We start from the raw sequence: 18,222 nt of genomic DNA on the forward strand, positions 1-18,222 counted from the left end.
GTACTTTATAGTTTTCTGAGTATAGATTCTGTGCCTCTTTGGTTAGGTTTATTCCTAGGTATCTTATAGTTTTGGGTGCAATTGTAAATGGGATTGACTCCTTAATTTCTCTTTCTTCTGTGTTGTTGGTATAGAGAAATGCAACTGGTTTCTGTGCATTGATTTTATATCCTGACACTTTACTGAATTCCTGTACAAGTTCTAGCAGTTTTGGAGTGGAGTCTTTTGGGGTTTCCACATATAGTATCATATCATCTGCAAAGAGTGATAGTTTGACTTCTTCTTTGCCAGTTTGAATGCCTTTAATTTCCTTTTGTTGTCTGATTGCTGAGGCTAGGACTTCTAGTACTATGTTGAATAGCAGTGGTGATAATGGACATCCCTGACATGTTCCTGACTTTAGTGGAAAAGCTTCCAGTTTTTCTCCATTGAGAATGATATTTGAGGTGGGTATTTTCATAGATGGCTTTGATGATATTGAGGTATGTGCCCTCTATCCTACACTTTGAAAAGTTTTGATCAGGAAGGGATGCTGTACTTTGTCAAATGCTTTTTCAGCATCTATTGAGAGTATCATATGGTTCTTGTTCTTTCTTTTATTGATGGGTTGTATCACATTGATTGATTTGCAGATGTTGAACCAACCTTGCAGCCCTGGAATAAATCCCACTCGGTCGTGGTGAATAATCCTTTTAATGTACTGTTAAATCCTATTGGCTAGTATTTTGGCGAGAATTTTCGCATCTGTGTTCATCAAGGATATTGGTCTATAGTTCTCTTTTTTGATGGGATCCTTGTCTGGTTTTGGGATCAAGGTAATGCTGGCCTCATAAAATGAGTTTGGAAGTTATCCTTCCATTTCTATTTTTTGGAACAGTTTCAGGAGAATAGGAATTAGTTCTTCTTTAAACGTTTGGTAGAATTCCCCTGGGAAGCCATCTGGCCCTGGGCTTTTGTTTGTTTGGAGATTTTTGATGACTGTTTCAATCTCCTTACTGGTTTTGGGTCTGTTCAGGTTTTCTATTTCTTCCTGGTTCAGTTGTGGTAGTTTAAAAGTTTCTAGAAATGCATCCATTTCTTCCAGATTGTCAAATTTGTCAATCTAATATTTTTACCATTGTATGTTACAGACTTCTTTTCCCGGGCTGCTTTCAGGATTTTCTCTTTGTCACTAAGACTTGTAAATTTTACTATTAGGTGACGGGGTGTGGACCTATTCTTGTTGATTTTGAAGGGGGGTTCTCTGCGCCTCTTGGATTTCGATGCTTGTTCCCTTTGCCATATTGGGGAAATTCTCTCCAATAATTCTCTCCAGTATACCTTCTGCTTCCCCTCTCTCTTTCTTCTTCTTCTGGAATCCCAATTATTCAAATGTTGTTTCGTCTTATGGTGTCACTTATCTTTCGAATTCTGCCCTCATGGTCCAGTAGCTGTTTGTCCCTCTTTTGCTCAGCTTCTTTATTCTCTGTCATTTGGTCTTCTATATCACTAATTCTTTCTTCTGCCTCATTTATCCTAGCAGTGAGAACCTCCATTTTTTATTGCACCTCATTAATAGCTTTTAAAATTTCAACTTGGTTAGATTTTAGTTCTTTTATTTCTCCAGAAAGGGCTTTTATCTCTCCTGAGAGGGTTTCTCTAATATCTTCCATGCCTTTTTTGAGCCCGGCTAGAACCTTGAGAATCGTCATTCTGAACTCTAGATCTGACATATTACCAAGGTCTGTATTGACTAGGTCCCTAGCCTTTGGTATTGCCTCTTTTTATTTATTTTTTTTTTTTTGGTGGTGAATTTTTCTGTCTTGTCATTTTGTCCAGATAGGAGTATATAAAGGAGCAAGTAAAATACTAAAAGGGTGTCAAAGACCCCAGGAAAATATGCTTTAACCAAATCAGAAGAGATCTCAAATCATGGGGGGGAGAAAGGGAATGAAAAGAGGTTCAGAAAAAAAGAAGAAAAATTAAAAAAAGAAAACAAATAAAGAAAAATATAAAAAAGAAAAAATATATATTAGATAAGCTAGTTAAAAAATGTTAAAAAAGAAAGAGGTAAAAGTTAAAAAAAATTTAGCAGAAGAAGAAAAAAAATTGAAAAAAAAAAAACACAAACAAATTAACTGCAAGACTAATGAATCATGGGGAGAAAGCCCTGAGTTCCGTGTTTTGCTTTCTGCTCCGCTGGAATTCCGCTGCTCTCCTTGGTATTGAAACCGCACTCGTTGGTAGGTGAACTTGGTCTTGGCTGGATTTCTTGTTGATCTTCTGGGGGAGGGGCCTGTTGTAGTGATTCTCAAGTGTCTTTGCCCCAGGCGGAATCGCACCGCCCTTACCAGGGGCCGGGCTGAGTAATCCACTCGGGTTCGCTTTCGGGAGCTTTTGTTCCCTGAGCGCTTTCCGTAGAGTTCCGGAGGACGGGAATACAAATGGCGGCCTCCTGGTTTCCGGCCCGGAGGAGCCCAGAGCCCAGGTCCGCACTCCTCAGTGCGCCCTCAGAGAACAGCGCCCAGTCACTCCCGTCTGCCTGACCTCCGGCCGCGCTCCGAGCTCACCCAGCCTGCGACCGGCTCAAGGTAAGCCCGAGCTGCGAGCTCACTGTCGGCTCCGTCTCTGTCGCCGGCTTTCCCGTTCCAGTACCCGCAAGCTCTGAGACACTCAGACACCCCCGATCCTTCTGTGACCCTGCGGGACCTGAGGCCACGCTGACCCTGGTTTAGCCTCTGGAGCGATGTCCCTCAGCGGCACAGACTTTTAAAAGTCCCGATTTTGTGCGCCGCTGCTCCGCCGCTGGCCGGGAGCCGGCCCCTCCCCCCGCGGTCTATCTTCCCGTCGCTTTGGATTCACGTCTCCCCAGTCCTACCTTTCAGAAAGTGGTTGTTTTTCTGTTTCTAGAATTGCTGTTCTTCTCTTTGCTCTCCCGTTGGATTTGCAGGTGTTTGCAGTCTTGAGATAAGCTATCTAGCTGATCTCCTGCTGCCTGAAGTAGTCTCAGCTGCTACTTCTCCGCCATCTTGACTCCTCTGTATTTTATTTATTTTTTAAAGATTTTATTTATTGGGCCACGGGATGCCTTGGTCAGTTAAGCACCTGCCTTCGGCTCAGGTCCTGATGCTTCTCTCACTCCCTCTGCCTGCTGCTCCCCTGCTCGGGCAGGAGCTGTCTCTCTCTCTTAATTTACTTAATTATTTTTGGAGAGAGAGTGTGAGAGAGAGAGTGTGGGTGGAGGGGGCCGAGGGAGGGGGACAGAGACTCTCCAGCGGACTCCCTGCTGAGCGGGGAGTGGGAATCTCACGAGCCCAAAGTCATGACCTGAGCCAAAGCCAAATCAGACAGTGGGTGGACTGAGCCCCCCACAGGCCCCTGAATCTGCCTCTCTGCATGCAGCCTGGGGACTGGCGGCTTCCAGGCCCGGACGAGCCGTGAGAATGCTCACTGGTAGAGCCGCATCCGGCCGGCGACTCTGCTTCTGTGCCGGGCAGCCGGCCGGGGAGCGCGGTCTTGCCGATGGCCGCGGTGCTGTACTCCTCTGTGTGAACAAGGTCTTTCCCCACCTAGCACTCGCCTAGAGAAATGAAGAGACTAAACCACCTCAAACTCGAAAGTTATTAAAATACAGCCTGTGTTTTGTTTCCAACCATCAGTTACTTCAAGTCGGTACAAAGTGGACAAAGACGTTCTGTGGCTTGAACATAAACCCAGAGGCGGGAGCACGTGTGGCCCTGCCCCTCTGCTCTGGGGGCATCACCTGCTCCCCAAAGGCCCCGTGGAGAAACGGGAACAAGGACGCTCTGCCCCCAAGATGGTCGCTCGCTCCGTAGTCCGGCCCAGTGCTGGGAATCCGCAGAGATGCTGAAAAGCTCTGGGCTTTGTCGCCTTCGGGGGGAAAACAACCAAGGCAAACGTGTACTTTGCCCAGCAGTGATGTCGTCTGAATCCGGGTAATCACAGCAACAAGGTCAAAAGTGGAGGTTTAGAAACCGGGTAGGAGCTGGAGGGGGTCGAGGCGAGGGTGGGCAGGAGCGGCACAAGCCGTGGCCGGAGCCGAGTTTGCAGAGCCTCAGGCCGCTCCGTGGGACAGGGGAGGCGCGGGAGAGAGCAGAGCTAGAGCACGGGCGGCCCCCGCGTGTCAGGCTGAGGGGTCTGGACGTGCCTGTGGCTTGAAGGAGCCATAGACGAGTTTAGGTGGAGGGACGTGGATTCTAGAACCTTCTCTTGGGCAGCCTGTCTGGCGGCTGCACAGAAGGAGGGGAGGGACTTTGAGGTGAGGCACGGAGCTGCGGTCCTGACCGGTGCCCATCAATTAGAGCCCAAGTCTGGACGGCGTGGTCATGCACAGGCCTGGTATACAGGCGGAGCTCCGTGATCAGCCACTGTTATAAATTCTGTGATTACGCTCCACCTGCACCGTTTGCAAACTGATGGCCCAACAGACCACCATGAGCTTCCGTGGCCTGTCCACGGCCGTGCCTCTCCCTCCAGGCTGACCTTCCAGCTCTCACCTCCGGCTTCTGCCGGGCTCAGGCGGCCTCGCTTCCTGTACTGAACCCCAAGCCCATCCCGGTGCGGGGAGCGGAAGCGAACTGGGCTACAGCAGGAGCGCGGATTTCTAGTCACAGGGATAGTCCGGTCGGAACACGTCGGAGCGAGCGGAGTCCCAGTGTCCCAGGGACCTTGGGGCCTTCCCACGGGAGCTCACATTCCGTGAGGCTCAGTAGGTGACAAGGCTTCCAAGGCCACATGCTGTGGGGCTGCAGACGTCACCCCCGTCCCCTGATTAGCCCAGATGTGCCTGAATATACCAGAAGGACTCCCCCGGCCCGCTCTGTGCGCCCTCACTTACCCCTTGGCTGGTGAGACTTGCTAACCCCCTTCTGAGCCACGGTGCCTGGTCCAGGGCCAGCCCGGGCAGGGTGGAGGATGCTGGGTCTTCCTTGTAGGAGAGAGGAGGGGGGCCCAAGTTGTTGGAAAGAACATCTCGACCTTTCAACAGACGGAGTTATTTTATCCCACTTCCCCGGAGCCGCTGATCCGAGGATACATTTAATTAGCTTCCTCAATTAGCAGGAGGGGGAAGGCGTTATCTGGGCTTCACCGCGTCCTGATAAGTGTTCCCGAAGCCGGGAGCAGGGCCTGCAGGGTGATGGCTCCCGCAGATCGCCTCGTCTCACTCCCAGCACGTCGCAAGCATCGGGCCTTCACAAGGTCCGAGGCCCCCACGGGCTTTTCTTTTGCTCCCACGTCGCGACCAGCATCCCCGAAATCCGGGAGAAGAAACCTGACGTCCCGGGGTCCTTGCACACGGGGTGATCGTCTCCGTCCAGGAAACGCAGCGGGTTCACGGCCTGGCTCCGGGCGTCCTCAGAACCGAGGCATGAATCCACGGCTCGATCCCGCTGCAGGAAGAGCGATGGCGAATGACAAAGCGCTACCGTCCGGGCGCCGGCGACACTGGTCCCCGCTGACCTGCATCAAGTCACTTGTGCCGGGAAGAGCTCGGCAATTTGTGTTTCAGTAAAAAGGGAGAGAAGCCGCCGGCGCCGGGAAACAGGAAGAAGGTGAAATCCTCTCCCGCCGACAAACACGCTGTTCTGAACGTACACTGAACGCGACCGTCGGAGGGTTTGGATCTCAAGGTCGTATTTAAGGAAAATGCTTAGCGGTTTACCCCACGAAGAAGTAGAAAATACGTTTTCCCAAACCCTCTGCTGTGTTATTCTGTTAAAATCACATACTCAGTCGTGCGTGGCTTCAGGGGATTCTTGTGTCATTCAGACGACCGGGACCTTGTGTCATTCAGACGACCGGGATCTTGTGTTCGGGGTGTCAGACGTCACACTGTGTCGTGAGCTTCTCGCCGTCAGAAGCCCCTCGGAACCTCCCCCTCGGGGCCCGCACCGCCCGCACGGCAGTGACCGGACGTGATGACCCCGTCCGAAGGGCGTTGTCGGTGATGCCCCTTGGCCGCTGCTCCTGGCCTGGCCACGGTCAGCCAGTGTCGTCCTGAGCACCCCCAGCCCCGGGTGTCTGCGCCTCCCCCTGCCGGTCTGTCCCCTGCCCCCCCCACGGAAGGACCCCTCACCGTCCCCCCATCACCCGCCGGACCTCCGTGAGGGCCCTTCCCTTCTCCTCGAGTCGACTCTGCGCTGACCTCGGCTTCCTGGAGGCCTCGGGTACAAGCTACGATGACGACTTGCACATGCCCCCCCCCCGCCCCCCAGGACTATGCCTGATGCCGCCTCCGCCCTCCCCAGGCCAGTGTTGGGAGACGAAACCCGGCAGGAGATGGGAAGGCGTCGGGGCCTGCGAGATGCTCTGGGGGCCGCGGCCCGTCGGGCTCACTGCGGAGCGGCAGCGCGGGCGCCGCGGGGCAGGTTCTAGAAGGGGGTGCAGGGAAGCGTAAGCACGAGAGAGAGGGTCGTTCCAGGCACGACCAGCTTCCCTCGCGGGAGGCCACGACCGCCTCTTCCTCGGGGGGTGGAGAAGCCGCGACGGCGGCTCCCGGTGTCAGCCGGCGGCTGCCGACGGAGCCGGGAAGCTCCGCGTTTCCGGGGAGGCCGGGCCGCAGCTGGGTGAGGGCCAAACCCTGGTCTGGTGACTTGGCCTGGCCCGTTCGGGGCCCGCGGTTTTCTTTTCAACAGCAGCCCCGGCCACGCGGCCACAAACGACCCAGGACGCTCCCCGGCCCCGGCCAGGATCACGGCCCGAATGACGCTGTCACCCAGCCCGTCGGCCGGAGACTCGGGGTCGCCCTGGGTATTTCCTCCCCCGCCGCACCCCACACCCCGAGCCAACCAGTCTGTGGCCAAGCCCTGTCACCTTCCGGGGTCTTGTCCCAACCTCTCCGCCACCAGGAGCTGCGTGGAGGGGCGAGCCCTGCACGGAGGCCACAGCCCAGGGAACCCCACCGGCCCCTGTCCCCGCAGGGCCCTGCCGGCCGGTCTGCACCCCGCGGCTGGAGCACTTGCTAAAATGCACACGTGGTCACTGCGTCCCTTTGCGTAACGGCTCTTAGGGCCGGGCCTGGCCTACATCTCCCCGAGTCACGCCCCACTGTTTCCTGAGCGTCGTGGCCTCTCCCACACCCTCCCACACCTCCAGGCACCGTGGCCGTCCTGTGGCTACTCGGACCGCGACCCTCTGCGACCCACAGCCCTCGCCGGTGCGCAGTGCTCTACCGCAGCGTCCCGCCCCCCAGTGGGACCTCGGTCCACGGACACACTCAGATCCGGACCGGCCCCTCCACAGCACGCGCCGCAGGCCGACGACGGACATTTATTGTCTGAGTCTCTGCCTTTGACCCTGTCAGCGTCGAAGGGGAGAGCTCATCCCCCTCCTCTCTAACTGGCCGGCATCCGCGACCCCCGGCCGCTGGGGCACAGTCAGGGCTCACTGAGCGTTCGCCGGAGGAATGAGACACCCGCCAGCACGGTGTGATGCAACTGGCGTCCTTTCAAGGACCAGTAAATGCAGCCTATTTTACGTTTAGGTTTCCCAGGGTTTGCTATTATAAAATACTCTATAAACACCTTTAAACATAAAACGATTTTCCTCTTTAAATCTGGTTTTCAAAAATAAAAGCTTTGTGATATACTGCCGAACTGCTTTTGCAATACCCGTATTCTGCCTTAATAGGTTATGGGCATTTTGCTAATTTGATTTTTTAAAAAATGAGCTTTTCTTTGCGGAAAGTGAACAGTTGTTCTGTTCTGTTCATAGTTCGTAGTCGGTTGTTCGTAGCTCTGTTTCCTCATCAGTGACAATTCAGGTTCTGTAGCCCCTGTTTATTTAACTGGTCAAGTCGTAACATCTGTTTAAGGTTTTATTTATTCATTTCAGAGCCGGGGAGCCAGCGTGAGTGGGAGGGAAGCAGGAGAGGGAGAGGCGGACGCCCCGCGGAGCAGGGAGCCCCATGTGGGACTTGATCCCGGGACCCCGGGATCAGGATCCGAGCCGAAGGCAGACATTTAACAAACTGAGCCAAGTCTTAACATGTTTTAAATGAAATGATGAGATTTTAGCATTCAGGGTAGGTCAGTCCTATTTTATGCAAACTGTTCTTCCCAGTTTGTCTTTCCAGTTTTTGTGATGTTTGATATTATTAGATACTTGAACATATTCTGTAAAGGTTTGGCCTTTTGAAACTTTGTGAGTTCTTACATTGTTTTTACTTCTGCAAGTTGTTCCGAAAGTGTGTGCTTCCTTAGTGTCCGTATCACCACGAACGTGTTAGGAAACACGCTGCTCTCCACCGCACACCTACTGTATCAGGAACGTGGGGTGTGACCCGGATCGGTGTTTCAACAAGCCCTCCAAGTGACTCTCCTGCAGAGAAAGTTTGGGAGCCCTGGTCAAGAAGGGCCTTTTTCACCTAAGGTTTCTTTGGAGCTTTTTGTTTCATTTAAGTCTGCGTAGTATTTAGTATAAAGAACAGAACTGAATTATTTTTCTTCCAACTTCCCATTGATCTATGATGCTTCTCTTATGCTATATTGGTTTTAATACACATTCAGGGTTCGCTTTTTTTACAGCTTTATTGATATATATTGATATATGCACGTATCAAAAAATTCACCCCTGTAAAATATATAGTAAATACTCAGTATTTACCCAAAGAAAATGCAAACACTAATTTGTAAAGATCTGTAGACCCAATGTGTATTGTAGCTTTATCTACAACAGCCAAGGTAATGGAAGCAACCCAAGCATCCATCAGCAGAAGAATGGATAAAGATGGGGTGGGGAGAGATGCCACGGGCTATGGACAGCCACACACAGGACGAGATCTTGCCTTTTGCAACAACATGGAAGGAACTAGAAGGTATTGTGCTGAGTGAGATAAGCCAGAGACAAATACCACATGACCTCATTTGTACGTGGAATCAAAAAGAAAATGAATCAACAAAAAGCCGAGTCAGACGGAGAAACGGGGCACAGGGAAGGGGAGGGGGATACGGGCTTCTGGCTCCGGAGTGAGCAAGTCACCAGCGTAAGCCCCACAGTGCGAGCGCGGACCTGGGGCTGTGGTGCGGCCTGCAGGGAGCGGCGCCCGGGGTGCTGCTGTCCGGGCGCGGATGTCTGTAACCACTGCAGCTTTCTAGGAAGATAGAATGATAACTCTGTTATGCTTTAGCCTTATAAAAATGTCCTTTTTCATCCCCAGTAACAATTTTTTTTTTTTTTGGTCTTAAAGTCTGGTTGTTTGATGTTAGTGATGAAGTTCTAGAGTAGATGAGGTTCGCTGGGGTGAGGTCTGGAGCCGGTGACCCAGAAAGAATTGTCGAGGCATCTTTGGTGCGAAACGAAGGTTTATTTTTTTATTTTTTTTTTTTTCAAAGATTTTATTTATTTATTTGACAGAGAGAAATCACAAGTAGATGGAGAGGCAGGCAGAGAGAGAGAGAGAGGGAAACAGGCTCTCCGCCGAGCAGAGAGCCCGATGCGGGACTCGATCCCAGGACTCTGAGATCATGACCTGAGCCGAAGGCAGCGGCTTAACCCACTGAGCCACCCAGGCGCCCCGAAACGAAGGTTTATTAAAGCCCCGACAGGACCGGGGGCTGTGAGGGCAGCAGGTTCGGCCCCGCGGAGCTGGGGAAGGCGAGGGAAAGGGAGGTTTCAGCAGAACTTTCGTAAGCGAAAGAGGACCTACAAGATAGGATGCCAGAGGCCTAGCCGTTGCCCAGGTCGCTTTGCCCTCTAGCAAGGTACGGACACGGGTGGGAGATGCCTGAAGAATGTCGCGTGGGTCCCGCCCAACAGTGGGGGCGGCGCGGGGTCAGCCTCTGCTTTGCCCTCAGCCGCCTCCGCTTCTGCTCGGTAGCACAGCCGCTGTAGCCCTGGCTTCTTGCTCCCACCGTACATCTTTTTCCATCGTTTTCAGTCTCTGAATCTAAAGTGAATTTTTTTTTTGAAGATTTTACGTATTTGAGAGAGCAGGAGAGTGAGCACGAGCGAACGCGCACGAGGGGCCGGGAGGCGAGATGGGGAGCAGGAGCCCGACGCGGGGCTCGATCCCAGGACCCTGGGGTCATGACCTGAGCCGAAGGCAGAGGCTCCCCCCACGAGCCACCCAGGCGCCCCTAAAGTAGGTTTCTTATAGCTAGCATACAATTTTTGGTTTAAAAAAAAAAAGCCATTTTGCCATTTCTCTTTTAATTGGAGGCATTTAATCCATTTACGTGATGTGCTTACCTACAGGCAGGATGGATGCTGACAGCTCCGCGTTGGAATGTCTTGGGTCTTTGTTTTTTATGCCTCTCTCTGCCTTCGTGTTAAACAGACGCTCTCCAGGACCCGTTTTAAGTTCCCTTGCTTCCTGTGATACTGTGATTTATAATAAATACTTGGTCTTTGTCCCTCTTCCTGACACAGAGCTCCTAAAACCCCTGGAATTTCCTAAGTGCTGAGAGCAGAAAAGGCATCTTTTGTTATGTTAATGAAAAACCAGGCGTTTTTGGAAAAACCCCGGGGCAGCCTACGGATGGGGGCTGGCTGCCTGGGGAACCAACTCGGTGATTAGAGGGTTGGGACTTTAATCCACCCCCAGAACCGCTGGGGAGGGAGTCCCATCCCAAAGGCCAATGACTTAAGTCCATCGTGCGGACAAAATAAAGCCTCTGCGGAAACTCAAGAAACCAGGGTTCTGAGAGCTTCAGGGTTGGTGAACACTGAGTGGCGCTTCAGAGAAGGCGCGGGAAGTCTGGACCCGTTCCCCGTTCCCTTGCCCTGTTCTTGAGTTAAATCCTTTTACAACTAACCAGTAACCTAGTAAGTAAAACATGCCTCCGAGTCCCGCGAGCTGCTCCAGCAAACGAAGCAAACCCAAGGAGAGGATTTGAAAACCACGATTTATAGCCAAGGCTCTGTCCGAAGCCTTAGCCAACGCGGGCTGGCGACGGGCGTCCGAGGGGAGAGAGGCAGCCTTGTGGGGCTGAGCCCTTAACCCGTGTGATCTCACCTGACTTCTGCATAGGCAGAGTCAGGATCTAATTGTGGGACATGGGCTTGGTGTGGCGGGAAAAGCCCACACAGAGGAATTGGGAAGAGAATCCTATCCTATTCCCAGGTTTTAAAAATGTATTATCTTAGGGGCTGCCCTTGGGATTACAATTAACATCTCAACTTGAAACTATCTACTTTGCATTCCTACTAACTCGATCTCTTCCGCGGGCAGTCAGGGTTCCCTCCAACGAGCCCAGGTCCTCGATACCCCGCGGCGCTATCCCTGTCCTGGAATACTTGCTTTACGACAGGAGTTACCAAAATGCGGTGGTGCGGTCTTTCACAAACCTGTGTCGGCACTTTTCCTGGTGTTCCTTCCTTCCCGTGGATTTGAGTTCGTGCCCAGGGTGCTCTTCCTCAGAGCCTAAAGGACTCCCACAGTGTTCCCGTGGGCCAGGTCTGCAGGTGAATTCTCTCACTTTTGGTTTACCTGGAAATGTCTTGATGTTCCTTTATTTCTGAAGGAGGATTTAGACAAAGGATGGTTGGTTGAAAGCCGCCTCTTCCGGGCCTCTGAAGACACCACCCCACTATCTTTTGGCCTCTGGTTTCTGATGAGAAGTCAACAGTTAATTTTATTGATTTGTCTCTTAACCGATGATTTTCAATTCATTGTGAATGTCTGGTTAAACGTCAACATTTTTTTTTAAAAGATTTTATTTATTTATTTGACAGAGATCACGAGTAGGCAGAGAGGCAGGCAGAGAGAGGAGGAAGCAGGCTCCCTGCTGAGCAGAGAGCCCGATGCGGGGCTCGATCCCAGGACCCTGAGATCATGACCTGAGCCGAAGGCAGAGGCCTAACCCATTGACCCACCCAAGCGCCCTAAATGTCAAAATTCTAAAATAGATGGATTTTAGTCACTTTGCCTATACTTTCTTTGTTTGAGAGGGAAAATGGGTTCGCAAAGGTCCTTACCGTGGTTGAAAAAGAGGTTGAGGATGGTCCAAAGCCCTGCATGCTGCGCCGCCGGCCTCCCGCTCAGCCCCAGCACTTGCTTTTCTAACACTTCATCTACTTTAGGGCGCTTCCCCCTCTCTGTTCACGGACGCTAACCCACCTGGGCTTCAGTGAGCTCTTGCCTCAGTGGCCTGCACCAGTCCCGTCTCGTCTGTCTCCTAAGTCACCGGAACAGGAGACCACACCTGAGCGTGGAGGTGCGTTCGAGAAGGATGCAGGGTTTCTGGGATGCTCTGCCACCGGCCCCTGCCACGTCGCTCAGGTATGAATCCCGAGCCTGGTTTTCGGAGTGAGGAGGCAGGTTGCGTCATCTGGGAATTTCACTTCGGCAGAAAACAGAGGGTTTACAACCACTGCTGACACGTAAAGAAGAGGTCAGCGCTGCGAGGGTTTCGGACCACGGGACTGGAAGCATCTTTAAATAAACACTCAAGAGGAAATTCTAGTCTTTAGAAAAGATTTTATTAATTCAATTTTTAGGATAGAGAATTTTTCAAAATAATTATGATATTTTAAAAAACTATTCAGAATTTAATGATGTTTTCAATTAGAAAAATCTTGAACCCTAAAAGCAGACTGTGTACAGCGGAAGCGACAAGAGGGAGAAGAGGGTGGGACCAGCTCTGTGGGGCAGGATGGGGCTTAAACATGGACTTTTTTAAACCAAAGCAAACCGCACCCGGTCTCAAAGCCGTCTAGGGACTCACTCCTCCGGGGCACCACAGGGCACGCCCCCCGAGGGAGCAGCTCAGAGGCCCATGGGCCCTCACTCCTGAGGCCATCTGATCTGCACGAGGAGGGGAGGCGTCGGGACTTTTAGATCCACCCGATGGCATAAGGGGCTGGTACGAGGCAAAAATTTAATGTAATCTGTGCAGTATTAAAAAGTCTAGAATTACGGCAATTTGAGTGACTCGCGGGAGGCGTTACTCCAGATACAGAGGGGCGGGCGGCCTGGGAGGGAGCAGGTCCACTTTCCTCGGGAGGAACAGGCCATAAAGGCGCACAGCCCAGGAGGGGAAGAGGAACACACACCCATTCCCTACAACAGCCCGGGACCGCCTTCCGGCTTCCTACAAGTTATAATTCAAAGCCACCAGTTTCACTCTAAGGACCGTGCGCTTGCCCTGCAACGGTCCTCTGGGGAGTCCGGTCAGGAGAGGGCCTGAGCTCCGCTGCTGCCTCCCCAACCCCGGATGCGACTCGCGTCCCCAAGCGCCTTACAGCCTCCTCTGCGGGAGACCGATCTCGGGCAATGTGTCCTTGGAAAATTCACGGTGGGGGGCGGAGGGAGAGCCCTCGGGGCCCCACAGCCGGATGATCTCAACACCCGGAAATGTCCTTTGACTTGTTCTTTCTCTGATATCTCGTGTCCTTGGGATCAAAGCCTCTTTCGCGGGCACCAAACACGGCCCAGCGCGGGGTGCTGGCCATGTAGTCCTGTGCGCCGAAGGTGGCCGAGCCCCCGCTGTGTTCGTACTCCCGCACCAGCTCCTGGAAGCGGTCGTAATCGATCCACGTCCACCACTCGCGGCCGACCTTAAACTGGAGAGGAAAAGCAGTCGGGTCAGAAGGAAAAACATCCCTTAAACAATCACAATCAATATTTTAAAAATTCAAAAATAAGCCTGAATTTCTCTTCTCCCTATCACGTGAAAGAAAATGCTTTCACACTCAGATATGGTCCGTATCAGAGCAGAGCATGGCCGCCGGGCAGTTTCTGCCCCCCAGGGCTGCCGCTGTGCTGCGCCAGGAAGACCCTGGTGCTGAGGACAGAACTCGCCCTGGAACCGCACGTCAAGTTCATCCTCAGCCGCGTCACCGAAAGAAGGTTAATTAAATGGTTTTGGCTTTATCATGTGTTAATGGATGAGCTAATTTCTAATTCCTGCTGTTGCCACTTTTTATTTGCGATGAATTTTCTTGGTTGTGTCAGCAGCACCTAGTGAGCCCCGTTTTATTATTAAACGTTGCCGGAGTTATTAGGGAAGCTTTAATCAATGACTTCTAATTCTGAAACGCTGACTAAATGCTCGAACTGGCCTGTTTAACCTAACATGAATACAATACCTCGTTAGTGGAAGGCTCGTTAAGAATTTCAATTCACTAAAGGGAATAATCCAATTTGGACTCTTTTAAGAAAATTGCTTCTCAAAAGTCATTGTCGAATAATGACCAGGGATGAAGAAAACAGAAAACAAGTCGAGGGAGCTCCGGAGGAATCAGGCTTCGGACGCAGAGCCTCTGTTCTGGACCTCGTGTGTGAATACAGAACACCTAGTGCCCGATTGATGACCAGAAAAGTCGTTCTGGAAGCTGCTGTTCTACAAACCCTGATTATGAACCAAGTGAAGTAACAATTTCGTGCTCTAGCCGAGAAAAACCTGGAGCATGGACAGCTTCCTGGATTCGGAGTATTAAAATATGCTGAATTTCAATGACCTCTGATTTTTCTTACCCACCAGCTGAGAGGCTTCTAGTGCGAAAAAAGCACCAAATAAATGTCAAAGTTTAGTCTGTCTACGAGTCACGAGAAATTATCTTCTGATAAGACCGGCCTCTGAGATGTGCCCCGCGGCCTCCACGAACTCCGCACCCGGTGATAACGAAATCCGGTCCTCCCCACCGCTCTCCCTCCGGGGACCGGCCGCTCTCTGTCCTCGCTGCCACCGGCCGGCCCAGGTGCGGAGCGCCCGACTCCAGAGGGAAGGGGGGCCGCCCCCCGCCCAGACCCCTCACCCCCGAACGCCGGCTGCTGCCGCGACTCCCCGGGAGCAGCATCTCTGTGGTCCCGACACAGGCCTGGGACTCGGGCCCTCGCTCCCGCGACCCGCCACCGCGCCCCCCCGGCTGCTGGGTCTCCCGAGGCCCCGTCTGGCCACCCCCCCTCCTGCAGACTCGGAGCCCCGTGACCGGGAGCCTCCAGCGGAAACACCGACCCCGCTCCCTCGGGACTCCTGTCCTGCGCCCTCCGTCTACGGACGCCTCCGGCGACTCTCGGCCCCTCACACACGCCCTCTGCTCGGGGAAGTCGTCCCGAGTCCCTCAGACGGCGATGGGTCACCCGCGCGGGACCTCAGTCCCCAGCCCGCACACCCGACACTACTGCTGTCGCCTCTGCCCGTAGCTGACTCATTTAGGAATTCATGCCGGCACTGCGGGGACACGGGGCCCAGCCCGTCCCCTCGCGTCTAACGAATCCGGAAGGCCACACGGGGAAGAAAACTTCCACCCCCACTACCGACACGTCGAGGACGCGGCGCTGCTGCTGCGGGCGCCGTGGGGCAGAGTGTGGTTTTCGCAGTGCGGCCACGAGAGGCGGCGCCGCGCTCACACCTCACTGCAGCCGGGTGCCGCTCCGGCTGCCGCAGGCGTAGACGGGGTCACTCCCGTGTGTGACGGTAAAGGACGGCGGCCACCTCCTCCTCCTCCCGCCTGAGACACTTACGGAGTGTTAACGGCGGCCTTGGCCCCGTCACAGACATTTAAAAAATAATTATAATCTGACGTGGTGTGTTCAGCGAGTCAGGTGATGCGAGTGCAGAGGAAGATGTGTTAAGTCACTCCCACGCCCCCAGGAGGTGGCCCTCCTAGGGGCCCTCTGCCTGGCCCGCGGGAGACGGACCCCGAATTCCCACCCACGCCCCTCCCTGCGGACTCTGGGTCTCTAGGCCCTTTCTGGACTCCCAAGGCTGACGCTGCGGGTCCGTCCTCGTCTTCGTTCTCCCTCAAACTCCAACGAGCATCACGTGCCATGGGTGGTGTTCCAGCAGGGACAAAAGGACGAGCCGAAACTACAGCTGCAGACTTCCTATCTTTTTTCACCCCCACTCACAAGAAATACATTTTGCATCTCAGTCTAGCACGTACACACACACACACACACACACACACACACGTACGTTCTGGAAACACAACTTTCACAAACCAATGGCAATGATTTCATTTAAAAAAAAAAAAGAAGAAGAAGAAAGTCACTTGCGGTAGGCGGCTAGGTTCCCTGACCCCTGATGCGGTGACGATCTGGTCCCCTCTGCCCGTGGGATTCGGAGGACGCCGGCTGTGCAGACACAACAACCGCAGGCTAACGTCTGACCACGGATTGCTAACCTCTAAGAAAAGCGGGTGTATTAGCTGTTCGGTATCTACCGTAACCGGATACCACAGACTGGGAGGCTGACACGGCAGATACTAGTTTTCCAACAGTCCGGAGGCTGGAAGTTGAAGACGAAGCTCCCGGCAGAAGCTGTGGCTTCACCGGTTCCCTTCTCAGTGTGTGTGCGGGGGTGTCTCTTCCTAGGAGGACACGACCCCACCAGATCAGGGCCCCACCTTTACGACCTTCATTTAACCTTAATTATCTCCTGAGAGCCCTTGTCTTAAGTACACACCCCCTGGGGGGTTAGGCCTTCAGCATGTGAATTCTGAACGGACCCAAATACTCAGTCTAGAACAGTGGGTGACTCTCAACTTCACAGCAAGCCACCAGACTCCTAAGACAAAATGAATCTATTTATGCCCCCTCCGAAGATAATCAGAATAATGTTAAATAACAATTCAGAAAAAGTCAAACTGTTTCTGGAAAAAGGCGGAAGCTGAAAGGGCGCGCGCTGACGTGCCGGTAGAGAGACGCGCTAAAAGACAGGGATGCACAAACAAGAGTAAAACCCCAAATCACAAAATCCGAGGTTCAGTATGCCGAGACGGGAGGTCACCCTGCTTCAGGAGCTCCTCAAACCCAACAGTAAGGGAAGAGGCAACTCTATGCAGAATTACAGATACACTCAGAAGCTCAAACACACACACAAGCGCAATGAGGTATGGATAAAGCTGGCCCTGGCTGAGAGAGCGGGCTCCGCGGCCCTGCAGGGCAGGCGGGCGGGTGCTACGGGTCCCACCGTCCACAACAAACGGCAGCTACCGGGGGTCTTGTCTCATTATTTTCTCTTTCACAGAGGGAAAATGTCACTGAACAGAATAATGGCAAATAGATTCTTTATTACTTTCGTGTCTACAAAGAGTCTATCCAAGATGACAGATTAAACACATGCCTGCGCTTCACTTCTTGAAATCCCATGAGAGTGACACCGAAGGTGTATCTGCACGACACATAAACCTGTAAACGCAAAGAGATCAGGAGAGGACAAAACACTATCAAACTTTTAGAAGCTGCAAGGATGACGGATGGGCGGTCACTGGCTTAGCAGACCCGGGGCACTGCATCTTAATCCAGCAAACAGAAAAATCCTGAATTCCACCTGACTTATGCCTCAGAATTCCCCACAGGCCTGGGAGTTGGTGGCACAGTCACCTCGGGAAGTAGGGGCAGAAGAAGCGCCAACTTCAACCCACACCCTCAAAAAAGCCCCAAAGACAGGTCTATATTCTATGTAAGAAACTGTTGGAATCCCAAGTTCACTCCATACCCAAGCTCCCTCCATACCCTGCATATCCATGCAGCTGAGCAGCTGCCCAACCACCCTCCCCAGCAGAAGACAGGAGGCTTATTCTCATAAGACAGTAAGAGGGAAAACCCATGGACTATGGGGTAGCAGGTAGAATTGAGAACAGGACTATCATATCAGAAACGAGAGTTCAGAACAGCCCCGTTCCCTGCCTGCTTTCCCACCCCCGATGGTCATGCAGCCTGGGGAAAAAAGGTGACCCTTCTGGCCAGCCCAAGAGGACTGACTGAAAAATACTATTTGGGTTTTCCCAAGGCAATGACTCAGCTAGATTTCTCTAAGATAAAGTCAAGCCCAGTCCATACACTTAGGACTTTCAATACGTTTTTTAGTTTAGAGAACTAACAAGAGAACTAAAGCCAAAGGAAAAAAGTAACAGAGGAAACAGAGCATAGGCAAGGAGAAAACAGCAGACTAAACAAGATAAAAACCCAAACAACTGAACTGAAACAGTTGTCCTCAGAAAAATGAGACAATACTGTATCTGCAAAAAAGTTACTATACAAAAGAGCACTCAAGGACTGAAAAGAACCTTAGACTTTAAAACTATAGAAGCAAAGATGAGAGATTTCACAGTAAAGTAAAGAAAAAAAAATTAAGAGAATTTCCTAGAATGTAGATTCAAAAAAAAACAGGAGAGAAGTTACTAAAAAAATACATAATAAAGGACTTGCCCAAGTGACCTAACTTTAACACCAGTTTTTGAAAGAAAGGAGAAAAAACAGCAAGAAGAAATCCTCAGTGAAATAATCCTGGAAAAACATTTTATGAAGTGTAGGCCCTGAGTTTCCAGATTAAA

The 18,222-nt window shown here is 52.1% G+C and overlaps 1 protein-coding gene across 2 annotated transcripts in view; it reads right to left on the reverse strand.

Moving 5' to 3' along the window:
- Positions 1 to 12,401: 12,401 nt before the first annotated feature.
- LOC309854802 (S-adenosyl-L-methionine-dependent tRNA 4-demethylwyosine synthase TYW1-like) overlaps positions 12,402 to 18,222 on the reverse strand; it is a 204,168-nt gene continuing 198,347 nt past the window's right edge. For both annotated transcript variants that reach the window (XM_082714315.1, XM_082714317.1), the window contains one exon: positions 12,402 to 13,503. In XM_082714315.1, coding sequence (XP_082570441.1) covers positions 13,282 to 13,503 — 222 coding nt within the window. In that variant the 3' untranslated portion in view covers positions 12,402 to 13,281. The remainder of the gene's footprint in view (positions 13,504 to 18,222) is intronic.

The sequence above is a fragment of the Mustela nivalis genome, assembly GCF_964662115.1.
Source record: "Mustela nivalis genome assembly, chromosome: 19".
Taxonomy (NCBI): domain Eukaryota; kingdom Metazoa; phylum Chordata; class Mammalia; order Carnivora; family Mustelidae; genus Mustela; species Mustela nivalis.